The sequence below is a fragment of the Piliocolobus tephrosceles genome, chromosome 8, assembly GCF_002776525.5.
Source record: "Piliocolobus tephrosceles isolate RC106 chromosome 8, ASM277652v3, whole genome shotgun sequence".
NCBI lineage: Eukaryota > Metazoa > Chordata > Mammalia > Primates > Cercopithecidae > Piliocolobus > Piliocolobus tephrosceles.
Genome location: NC_045441.1, coordinates 130,796,868 through 130,814,256, shown reverse-complemented (window position 1 = coordinate 130,814,256; position 17,389 = coordinate 130,796,868). Strand labels below are relative to the sequence as shown.

Sequence of the window (17,389 nt, the reverse complement as noted above, 5' to 3'; positions counted from 1 at the left end):
CAGAGCTTATGCTCTTAACCCCTATGATCCTCCTTGGCTCAGGGTTCCCAGAAGGCAATTCAGGGGTTGCCAGTTAGTGTCAGGAGGAAGAGTGGGGCCAGTCGTGGTGGCTCACGCCTGTAATCTCAGCACTTTGGGAGGCCAAGGTGGGTGAATCACTTGAGGTCAGGAGTTCAAAGCCAGCTTGGCCAATGTGGTGAAACCCTGTTTGTACTAAAAATACAAAAATTAGCCGGGCTTGGCGGTGCACGCCTGTAATCCCAGCTACTTGGGAGGCTGAGGTAGGAAAATCGAATCCAGGAGGGTGGAGGTTGCAGTGAGCCAAGATCACGCCACAGCACTCCAACCTGGGTGACAGAGTAAGTGAGACTCCAACTCAAAAAAAGAAGGAAGAGTGGTCAGAGGTGAAGTGTAGCACGGATTATGCCAGGGGCTCCTTCCTACCTGTGACTTCTGCAGACACCTCACTTTGCACAGTAGTAGTTCTGTAGATTTGGGATCTGACTGGGGACTGTTTGCTCACTGTGTTATTACTTACAGTGCTTAGTAATGTTTTTGAGTTGAGTTTTCTTATTGAAGCAGAATGTGTCTTCAGAGATGCTTTTATTCTGATTTTTTAAAATTTAAATTTAGCTTTGTTTTCTTTGCATTGTTCTCCTGAGTAAAAGAATGATCTCTAAACTCAAACATCAGTGTATCAGGGACCTGTTGTATTACAGAAATCCAGTTTAAAGGTAAGACTTTTAAAGTGAAAAACATCATTTTGTGTGGAAATAAGCATCCTTTAATGTATCTGTTTGGATGGACTTTAGAATTTCGGAGGCGAGGATTAGATACCTTTTGCTATATTTCTAACAAGCTGTTCCTCACACTTTCTCCTCCCTATTCCCCTCAATTTTTTCAGATCACACACCCAGCTGGCTGCATGTCTCAGTTTATAAAGTTCTTTGGAGAACAGATCCTCATCCTCTGGAAATTTGCCTTACTTCGAAAGCGCATTTTGATATTTTCTCCCCCGCCTGTGGGCGTGGTGTGCTATAGAGGTAACCAGAAGCCAGAGTCAGGGGTGCTGCTTAAATCCCTGGAGCAGAAACTGCTTGAGTCTTTCTGTCACTGATCAAGTTTGGAAGAGTTTGGGCCACATCAAGGGGATGGGGTTTTAAGCCCAGGAGTGACCTGATCGGCTGTGAACGCTGGTGACAATGTAGAAGATGGGTTGGAGGACACATCAGTGGCCTGGCCAAAGATTAGGGTCTGGATTAAAGCAGAGAAGATGCATTCTAGATGTATTTTAGAGAAACTGGACCAAACTTGTCAGATTGGATTGTAAAGGTTCTGATGTGTGTGAGGCTACAACGGAAGAGTCTAGGATAACAAGGATGGTGGGGCCACCAGATGGGGGACTGAGGAGCAGCCGGGGGCTGGCTTGAAAAGGTTAGTGTGGGATGTGATGAGGGTGTGCTGCCTTGAGACCTTCACAGCAGGGGTGTCCGCCCACCCTGCATAGCTGGGTCAGGACCTGTGGGCATTTGAGCTGGAGATAAAGATTTGAGGGAGATAGATTATTTCTACACTCATCTCTGAGATGGACAGCATTACCTGGGGAAAGTACAAGTGTGGAGGGGTGTTCCAGACACAGGAGGTGGACCAGAAAGGTGGAAGGACAGAAAGGACCGGGGAGGGACAGGCAGAAGGGGGAACCAGAAGATACAAGGGTTATCGATGCCGGAGTTCTGACAAGGTCAAATTCTAAGCAAGACCAGCTAGAGAGAGACTGAGAAATGTTTATTGGGTTTGGGAAGCATGTTGCTGACGTCACCTTGAGGGATCAGTTTCTCCTGTGGGACCTAAAGAAGCTTGCTACCTCCTGTCACCTCAGAATGCCAGGACCACCTGGCTCCTGAGGCACCATATAACCTGAGCAGAGGTGTTGAGCTGCAGGCTCCAAGGGAGGAAGGGGGTGGAGGGGCAGACCCTCCCCGCTCACCTCCTCCGTCCCCACAGTGTACTGCTGCTGCTGCTTGGCCAACGTTTCACTGCCTGGCATCGGAGGCACCATTCCTGAGTCCAAGCCTTTCTTCTACGTGAACGTGGCCGACATCGAGAGCCTGGAGGTAGAGGTGTCCTATGTGGCCTGTGAGTACGGGGCCCTCCCCTCCTCTTGCCCTCAGGTCCTAGCCCTGCTCCTCCCAGACAGGGAGCTCCCGGGCGCCTTGCTTCCCAGTGGGGTTGGGTGGGTTCCCACCTCTCTAACCCCGGGTTCCACAGGCACCACAGAGAAGATATTTGAGGAGAAGCGGGAGCTGTATGACGTCTACGTGGATAACCAGAATGTGAAGACACACCACGACCACCTGCAGCCGCTGCTGAAGATCAACAGTGCTGACAGGGAGAAGTACCGCCGGCTCAACGAGCAGAGGTAGCGGCAGCCAAGGGGAGAACCAGGGGCTCCACCCTCCTCAGGGCAGGTCCAGCGTGGGGGTCTCTGCAAAGCCTGACCTCTGCCCCTTCCCTGACGCATTTCTGCCAGTCTCCATGCTGCCTGGGATGGAGATGGAAACGAAGGGAAGCCCTGCAGTGGAAGAGGCCAGGCTCCCTGTATGCTGCCCTGATAGGAGGGGAGTAGATCCACGGTGCTGGTTTCTTTCTTTTCATGGACTTTGGAATCTGTGGACATTACCTTAGCTGCCAGATGCTCTCCACGTGACCTTTAGATGTACCTGTGTGTGCGGCTTAGAAGCACCTTGACTGAGCACCTTCATTGTGTTGGTCGCTGTATTAGAAGCTTGCTTATATGTATCTGATGTCATTCTCAATAATCTGGTGATCCTATGAAATAAATGTTATCATCATCCCCCACTGATAGACAACTAGGAGAGATTGTTACTTGCCTAAGATTACCAGGGGCAGAACTGGCCCTGGACCCCAGGGATTTTGAGTCCAAACCCTGTTGCTCCCTTTCCTGGCTGGTGCTGCTTCCTGGGAGGTGGTGGCCCATTGAAGATGCCTGGCTGAGGCCTCACCTGTGACTGGGGTCCTGGTACCTGCACAGAGTCTCATGGTTATCTCCTTCCCAACAGGCAGATGCTGTTGTACTCCCAGGAGGTAGAAGAAGACTACAACCCTTGTGAAGAGGACCTCTTCGTGCTGTGAGTCCTGTGGCCGTGGGCGTGGGGTCTCCCTGAGGATCCCTTCGGCACTAACTGAGTGACCTGCATCCCTCCCATGTCACTCACTGCAGACCAGGGATGCCCTTCATTGCTGCCAAGGGCACTAAGAGCCAGGCTCCTTACAGAGGCAAACCTGAGCCCTGAAATGCCATTAGGGGGAACCCAGAGGACTTACGGAAAGAAGCAGGGCCCTTAAGAGAAAACAGGAGTCTTAGTGTTTCTTTTCTTGTTGGGCTTTTACATCAAGGATGTCCACTGCATAGAAGCTGTCTGTCCCTCAGGATTCTGGGACTTCTCATTTCCATTGCCTCCTTTGAATAGAGTTGTTCCTTGCACTGAGTATTATGGGATAATCTGAACATTTAATTCTTGAATCAAATGAAATCTCTTTGCCCCATAGGCGTAGGAACCAGGGCTTTTCCACCTCACAGCACTGATTTCATTCCTAGACAGCTGGGTGAAGTAGCCTTCTGTGGTGTGAACTGAATTCTCCCAGCTTCCTGTTTGGTCTTCCAGGGGTGAGGTTGTGGTTTGATGTTGAAAACTTAATGTGGGCATTTCTACAAAGGTGCAGCACCTTGATTCTAATAGTGGACTTCCTAAACCTACATCCTGTTTCGGTGGAAAGTATCTGAGACTTGAGCACAGCCACAGTCTCATCCAGTATGACATGTGCCACTGTGTCTGAAATTCCTGAGCACCCAGGGCCACTTCAGGCATCGGGCACTTTGCAGACCTGAGAGCTATATGGGGCTGGAGTGTCTAGTCTAACTAGACAGCGCTGTCCTGAACGGGGCTTGTTTGTTCATAAAGCACTCTAAAGCAGTGACTTTTAAACCTTGATCTGTGCATCTCCCTCCTTCCAAAGAGTCATCAAGGGAGAGCAAACACCCAAGGGTAATGTTGGCTCATGTTCAATTTGTTGTTGTTGAATTTTTGCTTCTTCCTATGACTAAGCAGAAAGAGAAAAGCGGTGTGGGGGCCTCTTCTCAGGCTGAGTTTAAACCCCGGTCACTTCCCTCAACGGGAAAATGGATTTTGACAGGCCATCTTGTTTAGAGATTTCCCTAATCACACCGTAATTAATGCCAAATGGTTTCTTTGCTAACTTTAATAGCACTTGAATAATTGTTTAACTTTTACTCTTTTCTTGTTTTAAGATACCTGCGAATCCACTGAAAAGTACATTAAACAACAGTATAGTTTTGGTTCCCCATATGTGGATTATCTAGTGAGTTTTTTTTCCCCCTTCCTTTCCTGTGTCTTGTCTTCTAAATGCAGATTTTTCCTAGAACAAAACAACCGGATATTTCAGACTTTGTTGGAGGTGTCTGCCAGTCAAGATAAAACTCTGACAGCAGAGCATGCCCGGGGCATGGGCCTAGACCCCCAAGGAGACCGGAGCTTTCTCCTGGACCTGCTGGAGGCCTATGGCATTGATGTCATGCTAGTCATCGACAACCCCTGTTGCCCGTAGGAGGAGCCAACAGGACCGGGAGCCGCTTCGTGTGGGACGTCAGCAGCCTGGAGTTCACCCCAGGCCCCCAGAGGGCCTCATTTTTTATTAAGTTGACACGAAGGAATATTGTTTATACTTTCCAACAAACATAATTTTGCAATTTCCTTTCTGCCCTTTTCCCTAGAGATAAGGTGAGATTGCCTTGGTTTAGTGTCCTGCCATGTTAGGATATTGGAATCCGCCACTTTCTCCCAGAGCTGCTGGTCCTTTGGGCTTGGTCATAGGAGTTGTATCACTAGGAGTGGGCTGAGCTCTGGAAATACTGGGATGGACTGTTCAGAAAGTTTGTATGGTCTTTGTCCCTTGATGTATTTGAGAATAAGACAACCATCTGCCCCCTGTGGCCTTAAGATGTTCATCTGCCTAAAGGCAGAAACTAGACCGGATGATCTTTTAAAGTTTTTAGTAGCTCTAGGAGTCTTGGGATCAAATCCCTTTTCTTGTTCATTGGGGCAACTTTATGTCTTCTCTGTTTACTTGAGTAGGGACCACAAAGAAGGAAAAAAGGATGTTTCTGACACCAAATGTGAGCTTATCTTATGGTCAGAATGACAGAGGTTGCTTATCAGTGAGCTGAAAACTAAAATTGTAGATTGAAGCCTTGAAACCTTCCTCAAAGTAACTTCATGGTGGCCATGCAATGTAATGTTCCTCTTTCTCCAAACCCCTCCTCTTGGGATGAATTGGTGAACTGTTAAGGGCCAATGCTGGCCTTGGAGCTTGCAAGCAAATTAATTTTCCAATTTAGTCTCTTAAGGGTTCAATATGCTCTTGGAGTAAGGGGTATTTTTAAAGGCTGAAGTTTGGGCTACTGGAGGATAGAGCAGTTGAAGTTCGAACAGGATGGAGAATCACTCTGAGTCTCTTCATCTGGACACGAGTTCTCTGGAGGCATTAGCAGCAGCAACTCTGGATCAACACAGATTTACTGGATTCCAAAATCTAGCAAGGATCTGAGCTGGTTAACTCAGAGGGTGGAGCATGATGCTAACAAGACCGCTCATCATTTTGGACCCCTCACAAACACACTTCTCTTTAGCAGAGGTGACGTTCCTTAGGCTAAATCATTGGATCCAGGGACGTAACAGATTTGCTGAGAGAAAATGTGGCAGTGCCTTCACCCAGGACAGTGGTCAGGAAGCCCCGAGCATCGCTGATGGATTTATTCATTCTCTTCTGAAGTGCTCTGCTCTAGGCTGGGTCCCATTTTCACCTGCCTGTCCTCTGATTGGCTTTTGCAGGAGGGCAGCTTACGTGTTTGTCAACCAGTTAGAAAGCCAGTTCCTGTGGGTTGAGTTTAGGCCTTCTTGGCCATGATTGAGAATTTTGACTTGGGATATTGGGTTGCTGGTGACAAATAATGTCTTCCTCTTCCCCCTTCCCGCCTGGCTTGATTATGGGAATAGCTGTCAGTGCATCTATGTCTGTGACCAAGACCCAGCCAGACTAACGTACACAGCAGAGAGAAATAACATTCAAATGGTGGGTCACACATCTCATCTCAAGATAAGGTTCTTAGGGTTCACTGCTGTATTCAGAAGTATTTTCACTGTAGCTCCTTCATATGGAATATCAAAACTGAAGAAATTCACACGTGGACATGCAAATAGACATTGATTAATCAAGGTAGCATCTTTATGTAAATATATAAGTTTGGGCATTGAAATGTAAACTGTACAGCTAATACACTTCTCTGCAGTACTGGTTGCTGTCATTTCAGTAATGGGGATGTTTACAAAAGAAAAAACATCTGTGTTTCGAGGTTGAAGACTCACCTTTTTTTCTTCTTTACACACAACCTCTCCTCTTGCCTCTCAAGGGTTGAGGCGTCCTTTCTAACTTAAGGCTAATGGTTACTTTTCGTGGTATCCTGAGGTTCAGGGTGTTTTAAGCTGGGGGTAGGTGGTTAGAGGCAGGAGCAGGAGTGAAAGGAAAGGTCTGATTCTCCTAGAGGACACAGGAAGACCTTTTTCTGGAATTAGGGAATCTGCCAGGAGGAGCTGTTTTAGGCATTTCTGCTCTGAGCCTTCTATATGCAAACACTCTGCGGGTTTAACTGCAAGCTCAGAAGTGCTGGTGTAAATGTAGCAGGGTAAGAACGAAGTTCCTGTATTTTCCTTTGAATGGTGAGTCAGGGCTTCTGGGTTCCCTTAACTTTGTGCTTGTCTCGGTAGCTTTCTGTCTCAGTCCACCCTCCCGCTCATGCAGAGGGCCAGGGTATGGGTGGCCACAAAGGAGAATGTGCCAGTGAGGCAGTGAAATATTTTCTGAGAAACCATCTGCTTTTGTTCAGAAGAAAGTGCTGAACATCGTTCACAGACTTCTAGGTCTGTAAGCTCTTCAGGGGCGGGCGTTATGATTACCATTGGCCTCCTGGAGGAGGGTTGGAAACTTGTGGTGTGACACCTTCCGCCACTATCTCCTGCTGGGCCTCAGCCCTCGCCTGCCTGAGCAGGCCTAGTTCTCCTGTGAAGCTTTCAGCCTGATCTCATGCCACACTGTAAAATGAAACATGTGCCAGTTTAGAAATAATTGCTTACCTGAGACACTGGCTGGGCTGCCCTGTTGTTCCTGAGTAAGTCAGAAGAAATTCCACGTGGGAGGAGAATTCAGGTTTGGGGCTTGTTGGTGTCCATGTAAAATATGACAAAGGCCTGTTCAAGGGGGTGTTTTCAATTCTGTGGGCTCAGCAGATAATACTACTCAGCCTTTGGGAAAATGTCCAGTTGGCTCCTGGCTTAGGACTCCACAAGGAGTTCCAAATGGTAGGGCTTATCCCCTACCAGAATAAAAAGTATGGCCCAAATTATGTGTTTAGAATTTCCTTGGGCTTTAAACATGAAACATTCCCTATGCCTGGTAGAGACAATTCCAGTGTCAGTGTCCCACCTGGGACCTCTACAGTCCTCAGTAAATTATGATTGCAATGAATTAGAAGGCTTTTGTCTTCCATATCCATCATCCATTATAGCATCTGTGCCTCCATCTGGTTAGGGGGAGGGAAGCTGAAATCATTGATGTATCAATAGAAGTAATTTAGCTTAGGAACTTGCATCTATAACTTACGTTGTTTTGTTCCACTTTAAAGTCAAGACAAGAAAGTTAAGCTAGCTCACAGGTGCACATGCTTCCAGATGCCACATGTGAACATTTGATCATGTAACTACCGATGATACTTTAGCTAGAAGATAAATTAAATCTTAGCTAAATCATTTTTTCATTCTGGTGGCTATAAGGATGAATTTGCTCTCAGTCTTGATACATTGAAAGCCCTTCAAACACAATAAAAGATGAAATCACTCACCTTTAAACTGAGGCCTTCAGGGAAGCTTTTGTCAAGGGCAGTAATGAATTAGGCTTTCAGTTGTAGGACAGCAACCCTCCGAGAAGAGGCAGAGACCCGAGGGACCATTTATTTCCCTTTGAAACTGCACAGCCCGGGGAATGGATGGAGATGCTTTCTCCAGTCCCTGTATAGGTCATCCTTGCAGAGGTAAGAGGAGGAGTGGGCAGGTGGATGAATAAAACAGGATAATGCTCAGCTTGGCAGTGAACTTGCCTTAGTGTGACGACAGTTCTAACATGGACAAGAAAATTAGATTGGGGACTAATATGCCAGGCATAGGTTTGTATCTCCCTAATAGATCCCAAGCTAGTAGGCTTGGATTCTGCCAAATGGCCATCCTTCCTGTCTTCTCCCCTGTACCTTGTAGTTATACCGAGGTGAGAATCCTGCTGACCCCAGTCCCGTCCCCTCTCATTTCAGGAAAACCCTTTTCTGATTCAGGTAGGGGGAGAGGAGGAGTTAAGGGCTCCGTTTACTCCCAAGTCATGGATTTTTAATATTCCATTTTTATTACTAATATACCTCTGTTCCTAGAAGCTACTGGAGTCTTGAGTGTTGTGGGAAAAGGCTAACTGTGAATTAAGTTAATGTTTTTCTTATAAGAAATGGAAGTTTATTTTTTTATTGATATTACTATGTGATGAACTGAGTATGCATATACTGAAATGGAAGGAAATTTTAAAACTATTATTCTAGAAGAAATGGGCAGTTTTGTAATCTGGTGGTGGCTGAGACCCCATAGAAGTTTTACTTTGTAAATAATTTGGAGAGTGAATAAGGAGATTGTGCTATGAAATCTTGACATGCTCTTTAGGAGGTGGACTTGACAGTCCTAGGAAGGTTGACATAAAAATACCAACCTTAAGTAAAGCTCTAGTACAAAAAAGGGTAAATGTCATCATTCTTATTTTTAGGCCTCTTTCTTGAGAGAGGTGGGAGTGGGAGGTAGTGTTATAACTGGCATTTTAATTCGTTTTTGGAACTAGAATTTAGGGGCAGTTGGATGAAATTGCAAACTTTGAAGGGGAATAAGAATTTTCTAGTGCTCTATAAAGAAATGATGGAGAAAAAAGCCTTGCTTTCATCTTTTTAGAATTTATTCTTGATTTTTAGCATACTGTGGGGCTTTTAGAGCTAATATGATCTAAATTCAGAAAATTTAATTTTCATAGCAGGTCAGGTGTGAATTACTTATGTTTGCTGTAGAATGCTTATTTAGACTAATAATAAATTTACTTTGCTGTCTAAGGCCAGTCAGAGAATGTGGGGATGAGGCAGGATGTTTTAAATTAGCCAGAGATGATCCACAAAGTGAACAGTCCACGTAGAGGTCGTTGAGTTGGATGGTTGCAAATATATTGACATTAGAGTGAAAACTCCTTCCTTTGGGTAAACTAAAGAAAGATACAGTATATTGAAAAATTTTAAGATGGTGTTATACAAAAAAAAAAATTGGGGTCCAACATGTCCATGAAGACTGTCAAGTGAAGAATGGTGGAGATTCTTGGCGTTTGAGCAGCCAACCTAGACGAGTGACTTCAGGGACAGAGAGCAGAGGAAAGCAAAATGAATTTCCTTTATTTACCCAAAGCTTGTCGACTGAATTTTTGTATAGGTCTGGGAAAATAAGCCTAAACAAATAGTTGTAGCCTTAGAAAAACTGTTTTCTCATTTCTTTCTGAGTTAGAATCAGCACAGCCTCCCTGTCGCCTTAAATGTAAAAATCCTATTTTGATTAATACCCCAGCCTAAGAGTTATAGCAATACAAGAGACTGAATCTATTTTTGTTTCGGGTCTTTACCTCATATTATGAAATTAGTAAGACACTTCATAAATTTTGCCCTGAATACTGGTGTGCCCAGGTATGCCGTGCTCTCTGTTTCCAGTGGTGGTAATTTTAAGGCTTAAAGAAAGCTGGGGTTAATCCTGAAGCTAAGAGTAAATGTTTCTTGCATTGATTTTGTTCTGTGGTACAAATAACATCTATGAATATCATATCTGTATATATATGAACCAAGTTGTGTGCAGAGAGGTTGATATAACTATATTTACAGAAAATGATTTTTACAATTAAAGTTCACATTTTAACATGAACATGTGTGCTGCAGTCCCTTCTCCAGTCTGAGAAAAGTGGTTTGTGGTAGGAAGGAATGGTGGCCCACCCCATGAGCAGAGCCCACGGGGGCTGAACCTGACTTCACTCACAGTGACGATGGAGGAGACTGGGGAGCTGCTACCTGTCCTTCTGGAAGCCACGGTCTGGACAGACTTTCTCCAGGTAATGGGAAACAAAGTTGGGAATAACTATGCCACCCAGAAGAGACAGGGCTGTGTACCCTTAATTACATCAGGAAACTTCTGGAATCCCACAGAGACCACTACCCTTTTACTTTATAAACTCTCTTATCAAAGTTCAGTTTAAAATTTTATGTGTGTGTGTGTGTGTGTGTGTGTGTGTGTGTGTGTATATATATATATATTTGGTGTATGTGTATATTCTAAACTTTTATTTCATTTTTAACCATTTGGGGAGTTAGAGTATGTATTTAGAAGCAGTATAGGGTACATTGCTATCACTGACTCTGTAAATCAAATGGCCTGGATTCAAAGCCAGGTTCCTATTTTCTGAGCTATGTAACCATATATTATGACAGGCTGAGTATCCCTTATTTGAAATGCTTGGGACTTAGAAGTATTTTCAGATTTCAGATGTTTTAGGATTTTAGAATCTTTGCATTATAAATCCAAACCCCAAAATGTTCCACTGGGCACTTTAAGCATCATGGTGGCACTCAAAAAGTTTTGGATTTTGGAGGATTTCAGATTTCACCTTTTCAGATTAGGGATGCTCAACCTGTACCTACTTCCTAGGGTTGTTGTGAGAACCGATGCATCAGTTACATATGTGAAGCACTGGCACTTAGGAAATATAACTGCATCCAAATATGTGCAAAGCAGCTGTGAGGGAAAGGAAAAAAGCTTTATAAACTTTATCTTAAACTCTATCTTACAGAAAGCAACTATGGTTTGTTTTTTTTTTTTTTTTTTTTTTGGAGATGGAGTCTTGCTCTGTCACCCAGGCTACAGTGCAGTGGTGTGATCCCGGCTCACTGCAACCTCTGCCTCCCGGGTTCAAGTGATTCTCCTGCCTCAGCCTCCAGAGTAGCTGGGACTACAGGCGGCTGCCACCACACCCAGCTAATTTTTGCATTTTTAGTACAGATGGGATTTCACCATGTTGGTGAGGCTGGTATCGAACTCCTGACCTCAGGTGCTCCACCTGCCTTGGCCTCCTAAAGTGCTGGGATTAATCTTTCCATCTGAGTGAAATTAATCTGTCAAAAAGTTTGTACTAAACGGAATCACCTGGGAAGGGTGGCCAACTTCCCGATGCAGATTCCTAGGCCCCATCCCCAAATTGGGTTATTAGGTTCTCCTCTAGATAGCTCAGCATTCCAGCTTTGGCTGACAAGCCTCACTCAGGTCACTCTCTTTTAGTTGCACTGTTAAACGTCTTCCATGCAGGCTTTATAGGGCAAAGAATAAAGCAGTCAACAATAAGGAAACCAAGCCCTCACAGGAAAGAGCCTGAATCAAGGAAACAAGGCATATTTATATTTAAAAATGATTAAGATTCTAAAGTGGCTTCCATATCCTTCCTTAATTATATGTACCATTATGATTAGAACCATAAAATGAACACACACACACACACACACTGGTAGCCTATCAGAGAAGAGAGCCAGATTCTGCACTGGTCCTTGAAACTGTTACAGAACCACGATATGCTAAACGCTCTCGGCTCAGGTGACAACTTTTATTTTCATATACCACAGCATCCTTCCTCCTTACCTGTGGGTGGTATGGGATGAATGCTCTTTATGCTGATGTTTGGAACCATCTGTTATGTTTTTGCTAAAAGAACTTTTACCACCCTAAAGAATACAGTGTGAAATAAGAAAGCCTTCCTTTTTGTGATCTTCATTCATGGACTTTTCATAGCTATTCTATAATCTGCTAAAGCATTGGTCTCGCTCCTATCTATCTCCATGGGATGTGGGGGCATGGTGTATGTCCTCTATCTTAAAAGGGATCTGCCTGAGAGTGAGCCTGCAGCTAAGGCCTGCCAGCTCTGCTTCCTCCCCTTCCCCCTCGCAATCCTCCCTCATTGATCTTCCTGTGGTGCACTGCCCCCTAGAGTGTAAGAACCTCAGGGGCACTGAACAAAGGAAAATGTCTGTGGTAGTAAAAATGGTGCTAATGACTGGCTGGCAAAGCCCTGGCAAATCAGGTGGATTTTAGTTCTCTGCTTTCAACAGACTAAAGGAGAATCTAATCAAGTTGTTAGTTGATAGATCATCATTAATAATTCTTGATGATAGAGTACTGTGATCTTTGTCGAAATTCCAAAGGAATTCAAAGAACTGTACAACATTGCTAACATAATTCTGTTCCATAGAATTTATGTGCTTGCATCTATAAAGAAATGAAACAAGGAATACAGCTGAGGTTTAACCCCATCTCAGCTGTAAATCATATTCATGTATTCTTGGATAAATGAACTAATTAGGATAAAGAACATTCTAATAAAACAACTTTTAATCATCAAAGAATTATATTAATACCGTTTTCATTATATACCAATAATTATGATAACATTTGTTCTGGACTGAGATAAACACTTAAAGCAAGAACTAAAAAAACTTATTTCCATTTATATGTTTTGTTGACAAGATAATGGGGTGAATGATTAAAAGATGGCAGGCATAATAGATTACATTCTGATAGGATTCTTGGCTGAAAAGTAGTATAGAAATACAGAAGGAGAAAAGCCAATTTGAAATGTTCAACTACTAAAGAACTAGCTCATTTATTTTTATAAATGAATGAAGGGTGTCAAATTGGTATGATATTTAAATTGTACTGGATATGTTTAAAATAGTGATGTAACAGTTTTTATTTTAGAATACCAATATTTACACGACACCAGCAAATACATACTTTGTCAACTATTGAACTTCCCATGAAAAATTTTAGATGTCAACTTAGATGGGTGAGGGGATACATGATTTTTCAAAATACTTCTGGGGGGCACGTGAGCAGAATACTTTGTGGACTACTGCTTTAAAACACTATTTCTCCAAGTACAGTTGAGGGACAACCTACAGAATCACCTGGGAAGGGTGGCTGACTTTTTAAAAATGCATATTCCTGGACCCCATCCCCAAATTGGGTTATTAGGTTTGGGGTGGACCCCAAATAAATCAATTTTCAGCATGTACCCCAGGTGGCTCTCATGCAAACCATTTAGGAAGCACTACTTAAAAAAATAAAAACTAGCAATTTACCGTATTGTAGCCATGGCTGGAGAGGGAAACAACCTCGCCTACATTTCTGGACTGAGGCTAGAACTGAAATAAAAGCTAAACAGGAGCCGGAGCTCACAAAACAGCAGCACCCGTGAAGGAGCCTAGAAACAGAAAAAGGTCGCAAGGGAAGGAATGCACTTTCCTGGAATTCCTAGCACGGTCAAAGAACAGAAATGGAAGGGCGCAGGCAGGCTAAGCCCACTGCGGGCTCTCCACCGTGGTTGCACTTTGGAAGAAAACAGAAGAAAGTCCTTTTCCATCTTGAACCAGCCTGAGGAAAGTTCGTGTTTAGGAGCGCCGACCATCACACCAAAATAAAACATGCACTCATGGAAGCTGATTGCAAAGCAGGTGACAGAGCACACTTCGGGAAGCACTGCTGGAGTGGGGGCAGAGGGGTACTTGCCATGAAAATGCCCTGGGGACGCTCTGACGACACTGTTGGGATGGTTGAGGCACCTGTTCTTTTGGTCCCACCGGTGGCCTAAAGTGTGGTCTCAGAGCGCTTGTCTTCTGCTGCTCACTGGGTGGGGCTTGCGAGCATCTGTTCTCTCTTCCTAGGATCACAGAAGAACTGCAGCTTCCTGGGGAGCAGTTTCACCTCCACAGGCATCGCTTCATACTCCTCACTGTCAATGCTAAAAGAGCCCCCTGCTCCCTGGGGAGAAGAGAATATTCAGAACAGCTCAAACCCACATCAGTGGCCTACTGGAGCTGGGGTCTCACAACAGCACCAGAACAAGTTCATTACGGAAACAACGTCCTCTCTTGAGGAGTTCCCCTAACGTTCTTTTACAACAAACATTCAGTGCCTACTCTTTGATGGCACAGTGCTGGTTCTGGAAACATCCTAATTCTGCCATCCATGAAAAAGGATTTCCTTTCTTTTTTTAGCCCCTATCTTCTCCCAGAGTATTTTGGGATTTGAACAACATGGTTATAATTTTGAAATACATATTAAAAGGCAAGGGTCCTGCAACGTCTTTAAGGAACTCATAAACATAGTCCTTCTATATTATGCTAATCCTTCTCAAATAAAAATAGAGAAAGACAGCTAATTCTCTTATGACAAGCTATTATATCTGCTGGATCATTTTCATTATTCTCTAAGACTTGCTTAGCTTGATATACCTAAGGTATACGAACATTAATATCATTACAGAGTCTGTGAAACCCTCCCATAACTCATGCATTTAATTCAATATTTATATCGAAACTGTGATGCCAGTCACTATGGGGATACCTTCTCTTTACCTATAGTCTTGTCTGAATACAGTAATATAATGGCCACATGTCTTCAAAGGCTATCTGAAGAGCCTCCTTTTTTCCGTATTGCCAGTTGAATAACCTCCCAATTCCAGATTCTATTTCCATTTTTTTCACTTACATAGGTTATTCTAAGCATGGCATTTTGTAATACAGAAAAATTCAGTGTTGAACTGAAAAATGCTTCCAGATCCTTTATATAAAATGTTAAAAGTAAAAGCAACTATTCACATTTGCCAGCTAGACAATTCTGTCTTATTGTAGTCACCTTCTGCATTATTTACATATGAAAAAATAAAAGGAGACCTAAAAACCACTTTAGGGAAGAACCTTGGCTTGAAAACGATGGGAGTCTTCAAGAGTCCCACTCTAAACCCATGACTCCGAAGGGGATTCTGCCATGCTTTTCAGCTCCCCGCTAATATGACCCAGAGCCTGGCAAAATGCTTGGCACACAATACGTGCCTAAGTGTGTGGGGTAGCTAAAAGAGAGGAAGGATGGGACACAGCAGGGGGGCAGGCCGATGACAAACGAATCAAATGCTGTGGGACTACTGACCCCTTCCCCATTCACCTTGGGGACAAGCAAGGTGCACCGGCTGGCTTGGAGACACTCCGTGCCCTCGGCGTGCAGCTTGGGGTTTCTCACCTTTCGACTTCTGTGGGCACAGGAAAAAGCAAGCTTAAGACCAGTGATGGCAATTACATTAGGTTGCAACAACGTAGCAACTTCTTTCCCCCTTTTTATGAGGTTACAAAAGTGGACAGATGGTCTATTAAGCCACAGAGTTATGTAAATAATTTTTCCACAGTGATTCTTGCTTAGCATTGTGATACATTCTAGACTGAATGTAGAGAACTGTGCATGAAGTTATGACTTTCTCCGAAATGCTCTTAATTTGATTTAAAAATTGATTGATTTAAAAATAATCATTCCACATGTAACTAATTCTTAGATTGTTAGTCTCAAATTTAAAAATTAGAATGAAATTCAATTCTTTAAGAAAAGTACTAAACTTCTTGTATTTGGTACTTGTGATTTATTACTTGAAGGAGAAAATATTTTTACTTTAATGTAGATATTTTTATGTATATGAACAACTAGTCTTAGAAGTTCTCTGATAACCCTTCCTATCTGTGGGTCCCACTCCTGTGGATTCAAGCAACTGAGGATAGAAAATACCTATTTTTGCAACTGTACTGAATATGTACAGACTCTTATCCCCTAGAGAATACAGTACAGCAACTATCCACATAGCATTTACATTGTATTGGGTATTATAAGTAATCTAGAGAAGATTTAATGTACACAGGGAGGATGTGCATACGTCTATGCAAATACCATGCCACTATATAGAAGGGACTTGAGAATCTGGATTTTGGTATCTGAGGGAGGTCCTGGAACCAATCCCCCAAGGATACTGTGGGATGACTGTATTTATAACACAGTCTATTTGGCATACAATATCTACCTTGACTAAGTGACTATGGAGTAAAATTTCCAGCGCATATTCAGACACACACTCCACCTCATGCAGATATATCCTTTAGGCAGTGGAAATACAGTAAAAGCTAATCCAAGTAAACTAGTCCATTATTTATCATTCATTAACAACAGTAATTCTACGAAATGGTATCAGAGTTTTCTAATGCAACTTCACAATGTTCTCTTCAGATATCCAGAGGAAACAGACATTACTTGATTTCACTTTCTGTAGAGAACAGAAGAACACTGTGGCTGCCACTGGTGCTAACAATGCAGAACATAGTGGCTTCGCCTAACCTTAGCAATACAACTGGGGTCTCTATTTCTGGATCCCAGTATCATAAAGGAGATTTGAATATTGCTGGTTTCTCTGGCCAGACCGTCAATGAAGACTGTGTGATTTCTGGACATTCTGTAGAAGGAACAGGATTTTCCCTTCTTTTTCCTATAGATACAGCAAGAAAATCAAAGGCTGCAGAATCAGCTATTCAGTCTCTGAAGAATTTATGCCAAAGGCAAGAACAACAAACTTATGTGCCTGTGTAGATAATGAAGTAGCCATGGAGACCAGGCCGCTGCAACAGAAATGTGTGATCCCTAAATGGGCACGAGAGGGAGCTCTGAGACAAAGCACAGAAAAGCAGAGCTGAGCAAATTACCAGTTGGCATGGGAACACACCAGCTCCTCAGATGCTCTGAAGGAGGATTTATAGTGTTCTTAACCAATACAATTCTGGCAGAGGTAGGACTTAACAAATCACAGGACTTGGAAGGGTATTCTGTGTTGGAAAGGGAAAAAGGCCTGGGAAATGCCCAAAGTACTCAATACCTTTTCCAGTTTTCCATGAAGGCCCTGGCAATAGGAGGACATGGTGAACTGACATAAACAGTAATGGATACTGTGAAGTGCTTCACAATATAAAAAGACTTGACACACATTCTCTTACTCAAGGCTGAGCGCCGGTCCTGAGATCGGCAGAGACGATTGTGTTATTTCATTCTGTAGATGGGGAAAGGATTCAGATGCTAAATGATCCGAGTCATGACGTCGGGTAAGTAGCAGAATCAAAATTTGCATTCAGCTCTTTGACCCTGAAACCAAAGTTCTTGACGCTGTGTCATGCTCCATTGAATTCTTTGGTTTCAATTGAAAAACAAAGACTTTTGCTTTTGCAAGCAAAAGCCAAAATTGACAAATGGGATCTCATTAAACTAAAGAGCTTCTGCACAGC

General features: G+C 43.4%; 2 protein-coding genes across 5 annotated transcripts in view; one reads left to right on the top strand and one right to left on the bottom strand.

The window, feature by feature from the left end:
- DENND11 (DENN domain containing 11) overlaps positions 1–10,130 on the top strand; it is a 44,238-nt gene extending 34,108 nt beyond the window's left edge. The window contains exons 5-9 of the mRNA XM_023184981.3: positions 905–1,043; positions 2,005–2,136; positions 2,269–2,419; positions 3,081–3,149; positions 4,452–10,130. Of these exons, the coding sequence (XP_023040749.1) occupies positions 905–1,043; positions 2,005–2,136; positions 2,269–2,419; positions 3,081–3,149; positions 4,452–4,647 (687 nt within the window). The 3' untranslated portion in view covers positions 4,648–10,130. The remainder of the gene's footprint in view (positions 1–904; positions 1,044–2,004; positions 2,137–2,268; positions 2,420–3,080; positions 3,150–4,451) is intronic.
- A 2,338-nt stretch (positions 10,131–12,468) lies between these two features.
- AGK (acylglycerol kinase) overlaps positions 12,469–17,389 on the bottom strand; it is a 103,678-nt gene continuing 98,757 nt past the window's right edge. For 3 of the 4 annotated variants that reach the window (XM_023184976.1, XM_023184978.2, XM_023184977.3), the window contains exons 15-16: positions 15,231–15,330; positions 12,733–14,063 (exon numbers count right to left, since the gene is read on the bottom strand). In XM_023184976.1, coding sequence (XP_023040744.1) covers positions 13,926–14,063; positions 15,231–15,330 — 238 coding nt within the window. In that variant the 3' untranslated portion in view covers positions 12,733–13,925. Of the gene's footprint in view, positions 14,064–15,230; positions 15,331–17,389 lie in introns of all 4 variants that reach the window. The other variant, XM_023184979.1, reaches the window with a different exon arrangement.